At 51.9% G+C, this 14,370-nt stretch overlaps 1 protein-coding gene across 1 annotated transcript; it reads left to right on the top strand.

Moving 5' to 3' along the window:
• Nucleotides 1-10,935: 10,935 nt before the first annotated feature.
• Nucleotides 10,936-13,859, top strand: FOXC2 (forkhead box C2). The gene has a single exon (XM_072731380.1). It carries the CDS (start codon nt 11,413-11,415, stop codon nt 12,931-12,933), a length of 1,521 nt encoding a protein of 506 aa, XP_072587481.1. The 5' UTR covers nt 10,936-11,412; the 3' UTR covers nt 12,934-13,859.
• The last annotated feature ends 511 nt before the right edge of the window (nt 13,860-14,370 follow it).

The raw sequence follows: 14,370 nt of genomic DNA, 5'->3' as shown, positions 1-14,370 counted from the left end.
AGGTGCATTGGCGCTTTAGGGAGGTGATGGTGTCACCAGTAACCACACTACTGGGTGACTGCACAGTGGTAGCATCGTACCTCATGCGACGTGAGCCAGCAGGAACCGGCAGCTGCTTTTCCAAATTGCATATCTGATACTTGATAAGATCCTCACTTGTGAAACAGACCCAGCATTTTACCGCCGGCTTCACGATATGGGAGATGCGGTTCTGGGTGTTCCAACCGAGTATTCCAGCTCCCACAGAACGGATCCTCTGTCCTTTGCCTTGATCAGATAGAACATAATCAATGACAGTAAGAAACACTGCTACAAACGTGCCAGGCATGCCAGGCTAAGGGCCTCGGAAATCATACCTGGATATGGTCCCCACAACAACTGTGGGCCGCAAACGTGACCGGCATTCGACGGGAATGCGAGGAAGCAGAGGCTCAAGATGTTACCAAGCCTTGCCCAGAGGTGCCCAGCTGAGAAAGGGCAGCGCCTGTGCTTAATTATAAGTATTGCAGCTCCCGGTCTCAGCTCTCCATCCCTAGGTGGTATTCATGGCATGAATACGTAGAGACATTAACATTGCTTTCGTTCTACGCCATGTCTTATAGGCTTGCAAAAAGGAGTACAAAGCTTTGCTTTGGACAACAGATTATAAAATAAAATCTCTCAGGGAGGTTGGTGTCTTTTCCCACTCTCAGGAAAACACAATCAATAGATCAGTGCAGAGTATTTATGCAAATGGACCTGTCCCCAGCAGTGGAAATGCGTGTGGGAGTCACTATAAGCCAGCTGTGCTCAGAGTAGCATCCAGGGTGCTACCAACAGTCCAAGTCCCTGAGACAGACAGCCTAGTGCATCCCCCAGAGAGTAACAAGCCACTGGGGACAAACTCCCTCAGTGGCAATTTTAGAAAGCAGGTGGCATTCCCCAGGACATTCCCTCTGGTTCCTTCATTCCTGTGGCCAGATTAGAAGTGCTCCCAAAGCCCAGGCACTTAAAAGAATAAGTAGTTATGAAAGAGAGACCCCCTGGGCAGCCTGCATGGCTCAGTCTGTTGGGTGTCTGCCTTTGGCTCAGGTCATCATCCCAAGGTCCTGGGGTCAAGCCCCACATTGGACTCCCTGCTCAGCGGGGAGTCTGCAACTGCTTTTCCCTCTCCCTCTGCCTCCCGCCCACTCATGCTCTCTCCCTCTCTCACTCTTTATCTTTTTTCTTATCTTTTTTATCTTATCGTTCAGATAAATAAATGAAATCTTTAAAAAAAGAAAAAGAAGAAAAGAGAGACCCCTTAGAAGAAATTAGTTGGCTTTCCTGTAAAAAGATGTTCTAGAACTTTGACCTAAAGGCTTCAGACTCAATCCTATATGTAAATTTGTACGTGGGTCACGTGAGATTTTTTAAAAATAGCCTTAATAGAACCATTTTAGATTCACAGTACAATTGAGTCAAAGGTACGGAGAGCTCCCATACACCACAGCCTCTCCCAGGCTCAACATCCCACACCACAGCAGTACCTTTGTCACCATCACCTCCAACACATCATTATCACCATGGACTGAATGTTTGTATCCCTGCTCCATGCATATGTTGAAGCCTAACGCCCAAACGTGGTGGCTTCAGTAGGTGGAATCTTTGGGAGGGGACAGGTCATAAGAGCAGAGCATCCTTAGTGCGATTTGTGCCCTTATGTAGGGGGCTCCAGAGAGCTCCCTCACCCTGCCCCTTCGGCCATGGGAGGACACAGAAAGGAGACCAAGGGCACCAGTGAACCAAGAAGGAGGCTCCTAACAGACACGGAATCTGCCATCACCCTTGATCTTGGCCTTGACAGCCTCCAGAACTGTGAGCTACTGTGTTTTGTTGTAGCAGCCCAACCTGACTGAGGACACCAAAGTGGACCCTCAAAGTCCAGTTTACAGGAGGGGTCGCTCTCGGTGGTGGACATGCTACGGGTTTGGACAAATGTATAACGATGTGTATCAACATTAGAGTATCCCAGAGTGGTCTGTCTCACTGCCCTGAACGTCCTCTGCTGCACCTATTCACCACCCCCCACCCCCGCCACCCCGAGTCCCTGGCAACCACTGTTGCTTTACTGCCTCCATACTTGTGCCTTTTCCAGGATGTTGTAGAGTTGGAGTCACACAGGATAGAGCCTCTCAGATCGCCTTATTTCGCTTAGTCGTATGCATTTGAGGTTCTCCATATCTTTTCAGGGCTTGGTAGTTCTTTTCTTTCTAGTGCTGAACAACATTCCATTGTCTGGATGGACCACAGTGTACTTATCCATCACCTCCTGAAGGGCATCTTGGTGGCCCCCAGGGTCTGGCATTGATGAACAAGCTGCCAGGACACGGCGCTTAGGTTCACTTGAGGGTTTTATGGCTTGTCACAGCATTTCCTTGTGAGTTCTCACAACCCCTTCGAACCCGGCTAGGAGGAACACACAAGTAAAAAGGCAAGCGCATGAAGAGCTTGGCCATGGATCTCCAAGATCTGTGACTTTGGGTCATTAACTCCACGTCTCTGGGCTTCTGTTCCCTTTTCTTTAAAATGTGGGGAAGTGATTCCTCCATTAGCGTCGGTGAGAGGACGGAGCATACCCAGCCTGCAGCAAGCATGCTGTCATCGTCCCATAACCATCCTGTTAGGCAGACAAGAGAAGGTGTTGAGAGATCAGGTCCAATGATTCACCCGAGGTGCCGCGGTGCTGACAGCCAGACCTCTCCCCGCATGTGCTTCTGAGACGCCAACATGTCCAGCCCCTAAACTTTACAGGTACAGACTTAAAATATTAAATGCCACATTCTGCTTTCTGCCCCCTGCCTTCTCCCTGCATCATATGCACATATGCACACAACTCCTAAAGTGCTAAAAAGAAGAAAACCACACAAATAATTCTAGTAAGAACAAAGACTGGCTCCTGAGGAGCTAGAAGGTTCCTTCCCCCCTTCAGGCATTCCTCTGTCATCTGGCTCTGCTCCTGAGTTATGTGCCTTCTCCCATCCTGGGATCGGGTGAGGCCATCTGTCAGCACCTGGCATTTCATGGGAGGTTCTACTATGGCAAGATGAAGATGCCTGAGGTGTCACAGTGATGGCTCACTATTCCTGCTGCCACCGCCCAGGCCAAGGGTGTGTCACCATGCTTTAGACTGCAACTGTCTCCTAATTATATCCATTCTCTGTGTCATCCACCTTCATCCTCCCCATCCTTCTCCTCTCCCCTTCCTCCCTCCTCTCCTCCTCCTCTCTCCCTCTCCTCCTCCCTCCTTCCTCCTTCCTTCCTCCTCCTTCTCCCTTCTCCTTCCCCTCCCTCCTCCTCCCTCCTGCTCCTCCCCTGTCTGCCCTGTTTTCCCTCCTCCCTCTTTTCTCCTCTTCCCTCCCCCTTCTTCTCCCTCCACCCTCCCTCCTCCTCCCCCTTCCTCCTCATCCTCCTCTGCTAGCCCTCTGAACTGCCCTCCACCCACTAGCACTCCCCCTGCATATCTTCCAGCTGTGATCTAATGGCTCCCCTTGGCACCCCCCCTCCAGCAGAGCACACACACTTCTCAGCTGGCTGTCCAGGCCTTGTGGGACCACCACCTTGCACACTCAGCCTCCTCTCAGCCAAAATTTGTCTCTGTCAGTTTGACTTTGCCCTTCTCTTTCCTGCTTTTGGTGGTTTTTTCCCCATCCCAGAAATCCTCCCCTGCACCCCAAATCAGCCTGGTGGCTAGTGGGAGGGAAAGGTGGAGTGCCAAGGAACTCCTCTAACAAACCGGGGATGGACTTGAAGAGCCATTACTTCAATGCATAAAGAGGACCTGCACGGGGTCTAAACAAACATCCTTTGGGAGCTGGACAGGCGGAGGGAGGGTGGAGTAGTGCCTGCACAGAGCTCTGGCATCCTCGGATGAACCCAAATGCTAATTTAAAATATACACACTGTGCTGCAGTTACGCAACAGGAACAACCGGGCGCCACTTGGGTCATGTTTTAAAACGTCCCCTTGCACACGGGAACCAGCCCATTTCTTCTAAGTAAACTTACTACTATCTTCAAACAGAACAGGGAGGCAGAGGATCATGGTCATCCTCACTGAGAAGTAGCAGCAAAGACTGTTTTTTTTTCGAGATATGTGGGTAGGCTGAAGAAGCAGTGGGAGGGGTTAATGGTTTCTGCAAGCAGGGAGGAGGGTGGTGAGAAGATGCTCTTTTGGTTTTTAAAGTCTTCTGTGCTATTGGGAATTTTAGCCACGTGGTCTATGACGCTCATTCTTCCAAAAAATCAGTATAGTTTCTTTCATATTTTGAGCTGCAAGCAATCCATTGGCACCTCTCCCGTCTGTCACAGAGCCAAGTAAAAACCTTCTCCTGTTACACTCCCTTGAATTGTGAGCTTTAATGATGCATAGTTATTTGGAGCTGCATATAATACTTAATAGATGTAGAATTGTTTAATATGCTAATAATGAAAAAGGTCTATATGTGTTTTGCCAAAATAAAAGTTTCAGCCGGTGAGCCCTTCCAAGACAGCCTTGAAGCATTCAACAATGCTTCCCCATTCCCTGGGCAGCCTCTGCCTAAAATAAGTACCAGTAAATGTTTGAATTGAATCCTGGGTTTCAACCACTAAATGGGGGATGAGGCTTGTGGTTACCGCAGGAGGGAGGGGTGTTTCTGAAGCCCCAGGTGACATCCATTCATTGAGTTTAGAGCATGGAGTCTGTGCGGAGCAGAGCAGTGGGGTGTGGCATGCAGAGGCTCCACAAGGCAGACAGGGTCCTGCCTGCTTTCCTGCTACTTATATCTTGGCATGGCAGGGGGGGGAGGGGCGAGGCCGACCCCAGGCTAACAGGATCATCTAACAGAGGGTGAAAATGAATCAGGATGGGGGTGCGGTGAAGGACAGGAGGAAGCAGATGGGAGGTGAGGTCTCAGAGGAGGTGGCAAGGCAGCAAGGAATTGAGGATGAGAGACCCAGGCAAAAGGAACAACATATGCAAATGCCCTGTGGATGGTTCAGGCCGGTCTGGCATTCAAAACGTCTGGTGTGGATACTCGGGTGCAAAGGCTGGGGTCCAGCAGGGGAGCATTTTTGCTTTTATGGAATTCCTAAAAGGTGAAGAGCATCCAGTACCTGCCATGGTCTGACTCCTTTGGGGGAGCTGCTTTGTGCTCATGACTCCATTCTGTCCTTTAGAGGTCCTCCTGGGGCCACCTTAGGTTATTGCCACCGTGGGACCCTGCCGTCACTTTGAAGCACTGCTCACAGCTGCTCCTGGACTGTGATTCCAAGTCTGGCTTATTCCTTGGGGCTCAGAACACCCATTCCAAACCTCCTCCCCTCTTTTTTTCTCCCTGCCCTTGTCTACACAATCAGAGCCCTGTCTGCACCTCTCAGGGAATAGTCCGCTTTTCACAGTCTCCGATAATGAGTCTATTTACCCCACAAGGTTAATTACAGGGTTTCCAGTTGATGATATAGAAAGCTAAAATTTCAGAGACATTGAGTCATGTGTGTTCAGAAGTCATGCCTGTGTGCATACACTATTCACTGTGTATATATAGTCATGAAATTATATATCTATATGTTTCCATTTAGACTATTTTTACACATATACAGAAGTTGCTATTTTAACTTTTTATGTCTCCTCTAATTTCCAAGGTCCTGACCCTAATTCCAAAGTGATGGGCTAAGAGACCCAGTTAGATCACGTGGCAGCTGCAAGACATAGGTCAGTTATTTAAGGCCTCTGGATGGGGCTTAAACCTCACCTGTAAAGTGGTGATATTAATAGTAACTACCCCAAAAGAGGATTAAAGGAGCTGTCATGGGCAGATCATCTAGCACAGCGCTTGGCACATAGCACACACACTTTACACTTTCCTTTATACTAATGCTTTATACATGAGGGAGAAAAATCTTGGAAAAGTCACACATTCATTCAACAAACATTCCTGTGCACCTATTATGTGGCAAGGTATCACTTAAGGCACTGACACTGTGGAGATAAATAGGGCGGTCACTATCCTCCCAGAAAGGCAGGATGTGAGTGGCACAGGTAAAGCTGTTGTTAAGGAATGTTGGCCTGCCCAGCTACCTGTTGGGGGGGGCGGGGTGGAGGGTGGGGCCATGTGACCAGCTCTGGCCAATAAATGTTTAGTGACAATGATTCATGGCACTGGAAGGCGGGACCACTGATGGAGAATCAGCTTTTTTTTTTTTTTTTTTTTTTTTTTTACATTAACAACGGCAAGTGAATATGATAAAGCACATGGCTGTTGGTTATTTTTCAGAGACATCCAGAACACCGGGAGAAGGGACACCAGGACCAAGTTGGCCCCACATTAGGTCTTGCAACTCCTTCCATAGAAGGATCTTTGCTTTGGGTCACATCCCTTTTTAGATTTTCAGAGAAACAAAGAGGTTTTTCTCCCGTTTTATTTTTTTAACTTTGAAAAATTTCAAGGGGCACCTGGGTGGCTCAGTTGGTGAAGTGTCTGCCTTCAGCTCAGGTCGTGATCCCGGGGTCCTGGGATTGAGCCCCGAGTAGGACTCCCTGTTCATCCGGGAGTCGGCTTCCCCCTCTCCCTCTGCCTGCCCCCACTCATGCTTGCTCTTTCTCTCTCTCAAATAAATAAGTAAATAAATAAATAAAATCTTTAAAAATTTTTTTTCAAACTCACAGGAGAGTTGCGAGAACAATGCACAGTGAATGACCACACAGCACAGGCTCAGCAAGTGCTATCATTTGACATTTTAGGTGTGCCGCCCCTTCTCCATCTCCCCCACCCCACCTGCAGGGGAATCTTTTAGAAGTTGCAGGGATGATGATACCACCCCTAAACATTGTGGCATGTGCCTTCCAGAAACAGAAACGTGTTCTTGCTTGACCACATAGAGTGATTGCACGCAGGAATTTTAACTTTGATACAAGATTATTATCTAATATGCACTCCAGATTCAAATTTCCCCAGGTACTCTCAAAACTGTCCTTTTAAATTTCCTCCACTCAGGATCAAGTATTGCCTTTCGTTATCATGTCCCTTTCATCTTTCAAGCAAGGACAGTCCTCTCCCCTGTAATTATGTTGTTCGTGGCACTGCCATCTGTGAACAACGCTGAGTCGACTTTAAATCCTGGGGAAGGAGGATTATTCCTGCACAGTAAAGGAGGTTCAGATAGCTTTCATCAGGGACATGCTTGTTGTCCTGGAAAAAGATCATTGCTAGGAGCTGGGTTGCAATGGATTTTGACACAGCTGCATTGATTCTGTTCATCCAAGGGTTCATCAGATCCCCAAGTAGATTTTGGAAGCCTGGGACTGCACTTAAATCTGGTCCCTTTCCCTAAAGCCCAAGGCATCTCGTGGGTCCAGAGGGGGACGTTGAAAGGAACCCAGGACAAATGTCTTGAAAACACGGAGAGGAGACACAGTCTCCTCTCACTTGTGGCCTCTTCGAATTCTGTGTTGTGTCTCCAAAGCAGAAGGAGCTTGCGGACGTGTTTAAACCTCTCCCTCTCGTTCAAGCCCATGCTATATACCACACATCCAGTGCAAACATTTTCCTGATGAATCCCCCCGGAAACCCACACCACACCTTGGGCAGAGGACGGCTAGCATCTGGAGACACAGAGGGACAAGCAATGTGTTCAACAACCCAGGGTGGGATTGGGGGTTGGGGGGTTTGGGGGGATGCCTAGACTTCTAGCCACCTAAGAGGCACAGATTTTATTTGCTCAGAACCTCAGCGAATCTCCCTAGAGAGGATTTCTTGCTCCTGAGAAGTTTCAAAGACATTTCTGTTTTCCAACAGATCATGTTCTTGACACATTGCATAGCTGTGGAAAATGTTTTGCTTTTTTTTAATCGACGCGCCGCACACAGTTTATTTAGCTTCTCTCTGACTTAAGAGATTTTCCTGCCGTGCAATGCTAAAGTGCATCCATGCGGTGTCAGCACCTTCCTTGCGACGAGAACCGCCCGGTTCCTTTTTTCTTTTTTTTTTTTTCTTTTTGAAGCAGTTCCCTGGTTGGCCTTCAGATGGCGCCAACACCCCAGGCCCGCGGGAGCCGCGTCCAGGTGCGGGAGCCCGCGGCGCCTGGGGCCAGGAGGCTGCGCGGTGGGGGGAGGACCTGGGGGAGGGGGTGCCTTGAATTTCTCCTGCCTCCAGCGTCGCTTGGGATTGTAGCAGCGCACAGGACCCTCTGGGGCCTGATTCCCCTCTCGGCTCCGTGACCGCAGGATTGGGGCGGCGGGGGGAAGAAATCATCAATGAATTAAAAGCCCCCCAATCCCAAATGCCCTGGCAGGTTAAAAAAAAAAAGATCGGAAATACGGTTTTTTGCAAAGTCCAGGTGCGTGGAAGATGTTGTTATAATAACCTGTGCAAACAACTCTCCCGGAGTCCCACTGAACAGAGAAGAAACCCAATTCCAGGGGCAAAGGAAAATATCCCTCTCACCTTTTCTACCTAGATTATAAAAATTTCTTTCCTCCCAACTCCGCTTTTTTGGGGGAGGGGGCGTTAATAATTTTGACCCCTCCACCGAGTGTTTTTCAAATGACAGTAATTTTTAACCTGGACACCCCTGTAAATACGAACTCAGACACTGCCATTTTGGAATTTATTTTCCATGGTCCTCATTTTTTTTTTTTTTGGTTTTTGTCCTATGCTGTGATAAAGCTTTTTTTTTTTTTTTTTAAAGCACCTCATAAAAGCAGAGTGAATAATATTTCACCAGGAAGCCCACAAGACCGAGGAGTGTTTCTTGATCAATAGTTTGCATTTCCAGTAAAGTCATAAGAACTTGAGGTGCCTGTCACGCAGTCCAGGAGGAAGGCAATTTTTTAAAATTTGGAAGATGGATCTGAACATATTTTTTAAAAATAATAAAGTCGTAGTGGGGTGGAGGAACGTTCAAACACTCACCTGTGAGCTGAGGACTGGGAAGCTTTATTTCGTTGCAAAAAAAAAAAAAGTCATCTTAGAGAAAGACTCAGAGCACCCATAAAAAATACAGCGTTTCAGAAGTAGATTATTCAGGGTCCTAGGGACCTGGTTTGTATTTGCCCTCTGATTTTGAATTTATCAGGGGATAATAGCATTCATAGATAATGTACATGGAGTTTTTTTTTCTTTTGTTCCTCTATTGGAAATGAATGAGATGTGTCCAACGCCTTCCCTTCACCTCCCAAAGCTGGGTGAGGGTGGATTGTCTCACAGCCTTTTTCTGGGGATCAAGTGATGGAAGAGGGGCGGAGGCGGGGGTGGGGGGGATGGGGGTGGTGGTGCATAAATACAGAAGTTTTATCTTTGGTCTCCCCCAGCCCCATCGAGGGACAACTTCCCGAAGAATTCTGATCCGTCTTCAGCCCTTCGGACGAGTGTCCTTCCCCCTTCAAGGGGAAGCGGGGAAGGGTGAGCCGGTCGTTCGAGGGGTGGGAGGGATAAATACTCCGTCCACAAAAAACAAAAACAAAAAACAAAAAAAACGGACTTTCCGGGGTACTGGGAGGAGAGAGGGCAGCTTAAAGGGGAAGACCTCGAGTCCCCCCAGGTCAGGATCCCCACTCTATAACGTCTGGAGATGTCTTAACCGTTTGCGATCCTTTACGCGGTCCTCCCACGGAGCCCTGTGCCCAAATCACCTTATCAAACTTCAACCAACAAAAAGGACCGCGTACAGAAAGTCAGCTTGGAGAGTCCCCAAGGGGCTTCGCCGGAGCGGGAGGCGGGCCCTGCGCCCCGGGGCCGGCGACCCAGCGGACCGGGCTGGGGGGCAGCTTCCCCGCGGGGAGCCCGCCCGGTGCGGCGCTGCGGGCGCGCGTCCTGGAGCGCAGCCCCCGCGCAAAGCGGGCTTGGGTTTCCCCTCTCCCGCAGAGGAACCCCGGCTCTGCTTGGGCCGGGTGGCTGGCCGCATTGTTCCCGTCTTTGGCGAGCGCGGGAGTCAGCTTGTCAAAGGGAATTTATCTCTGGGAAAAGGGAGAGGCTCTGAAAATCTGGAGAAGGTGAGCTGCAAGCATCTGCGCGGGAGGGGAATGAGGCGGGGGGGGGGGGGGGGGGGGGAGAGAAATTAGTGGAGCCACTCCACTCTCCCCAAACCCTGCAGGACTGCTCGCGGTGGCGCCTAGGGTTTGCCGAATCCACGGCGCACTTGAGGATTAAATTCTCAAGATACTGCTCCTTCTCCCACTCTGCCTTTCCCCTCTAGAAGCCGTGGCCTGGCTCCCCCCGTGGAGGTGAGGAATATTCATTCAGGTTCTGCAATTTGCCTCTGAGAGCTTTTAGGTTATTCCTGACCTCCCTGAACCTGGAAACTCTCTGTTGAAAATTAATAATTTTTTTTTTTTTTTTACTTAAATGATGACAACATCCAGGGGAGGCCCCTTCCATTCCAATCCAGCACGCTTGCTTTGAATCCATTACACCTGGGCCGCGATAATTAGGAGATCGAATTATTCGCCTCATCACTCATTAATAAGAAAAACAGTCCCAGGGTCTTTGCTACTTACAGGGTCTTTGGGGAGATATTTGACTACATTAATCAATTCGATTTTATATTTCGAACTAACTTAATCTGCCAAGGAGCATGGGTTTTGTTTGTGGGTTTGTTTTTCTTTTTCTTTTTTTCTTTTTTCTTTTTTTTGCTCTGGGCATGTGGGCCCATAAACCAAAATGTGATAATAGAATAAATTTTCATAAGATATCACTCTTTTTTTTTTTTTTTTTTTTTATAAAAATCTTTTCAAGTGAAGGCTGGTTTGCAGAAAAGCCTGGTTCTGAGCAGCTGGGTCTTAGAGCCGACGGGTTCCGGCGCTCCTCGCCCTGATTGGCGACAGCTCCGCGCAGCCGCCGGGTTATTGGCCCCAAGTTCCCGGAGGGGGCGTGGCTGGAGGAAAGTAAAAACTTGCTTTCAGCAAGAAGACTTTTGAAACTTTTCCCAATCCCTAAAAGGGACTTTGCCTCTTTTTCCGGGCTCGGCAGGGCCGCCACTCTGGACCCCGGTTCGCTGGCCCTCGGGGCTGCCGCTTCGCTGGGGCGCCGGGAAAGCCGCCGTCCCCGCGCTGCCGCGGCCGGAGCGGCCGGCCCCCTGCGCCCTCCGCGCCCCGCGCGTCCCCGGCCGCCGGCCCCGGCTGCCACCCGCGGTGCCCAGCGCGAGCGAGCGAGCGGGGGCCGGCGCTGCGCTCGCCGGGGCGCGCCCTCCAGGATGCCGATCCGCCCGGTCCGCTGACCGCGCGCGTGCCTCCCGCGCGCTCCGGCCGCTCCCCCGCCGCGCCCCCGCGCGCCCCCGGGCGCCCCCGAGCGCCCCCGAGGCGTCTCCCGCCGGCTCCCTTCCTCCCGCTCCCTCGCCCTCTCGCGCTCCCCGGCTCTCGCAGGGCCTGCTTCGCGGTGCGTGCGCGCGGGCGGCGGCGAGCCGTCTCGGACGCAGCATGCAGGCTCGCTACTCGGTGTCCGACCCCAATGCCCTGGGAGTGGTGCCCTACTTGAGCGAGCAGAACTACTACCGGGCGGCCGGCAGCTACGGCGGCATGGCCAGCCCCATGGGCGTCTACTCCGGCCACCCGGAGCAGTACGGCGCGGGCATGGGCCGCTCCTACGCGCCCTACCACCACCACCAGCCCGCGGCGCCCAAGGACCTCGTAAAGCCGCCCTACAGCTACATCGCGCTCATAACCATGGCGATCCAGAACGCGCCCGAGAAGAAGATCACCCTGAACGGCATCTACCAGTTCATCATGGACCGCTTCCCCTTCTACCGGGAGAACAAGCAGGGCTGGCAGAACAGCATCCGCCACAACCTCTCGCTCAACGAGTGCTTCGTCAAGGTGCCCCGCGACGACAAGAAACCTGGCAAGGGCAGCTACTGGACGCTGGACCCGGACTCCTACAACATGTTCGAGAACGGCAGCTTCCTGCGGCGCCGCCGGCGCTTCAAGAAAAAGGACGTGCCCAAGGAGAAGGAGGAGCGGGCCCACCCCAAGGAGCCGCCCCCGGCCGCGGCCAAGGGCGCCCCGGCCGGGCCCCCTCTAGCGGACGCCCCCAAGGAGGTCGAGAAGAAGGTGGTGATCAAGAGCGAGGCGGCGTCGCCCGCGCTGCCGGTCATCACCAAGGTGGAGACGCTGAGCCCCGAGAGCGCGCTGCAGGGCAGCCCGCGCAGCGGCGCCTCCACGCCCGCCGGCTCCCCCGACGGCTCGCTGCCCGAGCACCACGGCGCGCCCAACGGGCTGCCCGGCTTCAGCGTGGAGAACATCATGACGCTGCGAACCTCGCCGCCGGGCGGCGAGCTGAGCCCCGCGGCCGGGCGCGCGGGCCTGGTGGTGCCGCCGCTCGCGCTGTCCTACGCCGCCGCGCCGCCCGCCGCCTACGGCCAGCCGTGCGCGCAGGGCCTGGAGGCCGGGGCCGCGGGGGGCTACCAGTGCAGCATGCGCGCCATGAGCCTGTACACCGGCGCCGAGCGGCCCGCGCACATGTGCGTCCCGCCCGCGCTGGACGAGGCCCTCTCGGACCACCCGAGCGGCCCCGCGTCGCCCCTGAGCGCCCTCAACCTCGCCGCCGGCCAGGAGGGCGCGCTCGCTGCCGCGGGCCACCACCACCAGCACCACGGCCACCACCACCCGCAGGCGCCGCCGCCGCCGCCGCCCCCGCCCCCGCCGGCGCCCCAGCCCCCGCCGGCGCCCCAGCCCGGGGCCGCCGCCGCCGCCCAGGCCGCGTCCTGGTATCTCAACCACAGCGGGGACCTGAACCACCTCCCGGGCCACACGTTCGCGGCCCAGCAGCAGACTTTCCCCAACGTCCGGGAGATGTTCAACTCTCACCGGCTGGGGATGGAGAACTCGACCCTCGGGGAGCCGCAGGTGAGCACCAACGCGAGCTGTCAGCTGCCCTACAGATCCACGCCGTCTCTCTACCGCCACGCCGCCCCCTATTCCTATGACTGCACGAAATACTGACCTGCCCGGCCCGCTCCGGCTTCGCCTCGCGCACCCGCACCCGGACCCGGACCTCTCAGACCGTTCGGGCTGCAGAGACGCAAAAAGAACCCAAACATTGCCCACCAGCTTTTTCTCAGACCCAGGAGCAGAGAGCGCGCTCGCCAGCCTCAGCCCTTCTCTGTGAAGCTGCAGGTAACTTTAATTCGATGCCTCCCCCCCCACCCCCGTTTCCGAGATCCTAAGAAGCCCCGGTAAAGGGACGCAGCCCAGCGAAATGGATATTGATTCTAAACCCACCCACCCACCCCCTCCCCTCTCCCCTCCCAGGATGGTTGTGCTCACTGCTCCAGCTGGGGTTTCCAAAATTAAGTTACGGACCAAATCCCATAGCGACCCAGTAATGACTCTCTGTAGAGACCCCCATAGGTCTATGGGGGCCTCTATAGATTACCTTTGTGCTGTGTGTAATTTTAAATTTCTCTAACCGTGCTGTACAAATGTGTGGATTTGTAATCAGGCTATTTTGTTGTTGTTGTTCAGAGCCATTAATATAATATTTAAAGTTGAGTTCACTGGATAATTTTTTTCATCTTGCCCAACCATTTCGAACTGCCAAAATGAAAATTTAAGAAACCCATGTGGGGTGTTTCTTTTTTTTTTTTTAAACCCCTGTACACTTATGAGATATGATTCTTTCCCCCCCGGTGGTAGGTCTTTTACAAAACAAGGAAATAATTTATTTTTTGTTGTTGGCGGATAAAGAAGTCAAGTATCTGATACTTTTTATTTACAAAGTGTGATGGTTTTGTATAGTAGGTTCCTCCCTGAGCATTCCTAAAAGAAAAAAAAAATCTTTAAAAATTTAACTTCACCTGTGTTTGTCTTATGTGGTCTTAATTGTTGTACTTACCTTAAAATAAACCCATGTTGTTTTTCTGCCCAAAGTCCGGACAGTGTGTTTGTGTTCTCGCATTTTTTTTTAAAAAAAAAAACAAGGTGTGTTTGCAAATCCACCTGTTTTGATTATTTTTGTTACACAGGTGGGTAAACTCCTAGACATATACAAATGATCGCGGAGAAATGGGGGCACTCCCCTATTGTATTGTGAGTGATGGAAAAGACTTTCCGACTAATTTAGATCTCACCCTGGCCTAGGCAGTGGAGAAACAGCCCTGGTTGGATGCGGCCGCCCGAAGGAGTGGGCGCAGTCGTGTCATTTGCTGTAAATGCTTTTTGCTAAATGCGACAAAACATGCCGATTGTCAAAACAAACAGTACCATTACATCTCAACGTCCAGCCGTCCCCAATTGAGGAGGCAAAGGAGGGGAGAGATAAGCGTTTTCCATTAGCTAACTACTACAAACCGGGGGAGTCCTGCTTTCCCTCCATTTCCTAAAATGCGGACTTCCTTCCCCCACTGTAATGGTTTTCCAGAAAAGAATTTGAAGTGGGCA

The sequence above is a fragment of the Vulpes vulpes genome, chromosome 12 (assembly GCF_048418805.1).
Source record: "Vulpes vulpes isolate BD-2025 chromosome 12, VulVul3, whole genome shotgun sequence".
In the NCBI taxonomy this organism is placed as follows: Eukaryota; Metazoa; Chordata; class Mammalia; order Carnivora; family Canidae; genus Vulpes; species Vulpes vulpes.
The sequence above is the reverse complement of the archived record's forward strand: the minus strand, read 5'-3'. Positions and strand labels throughout refer to the sequence as shown.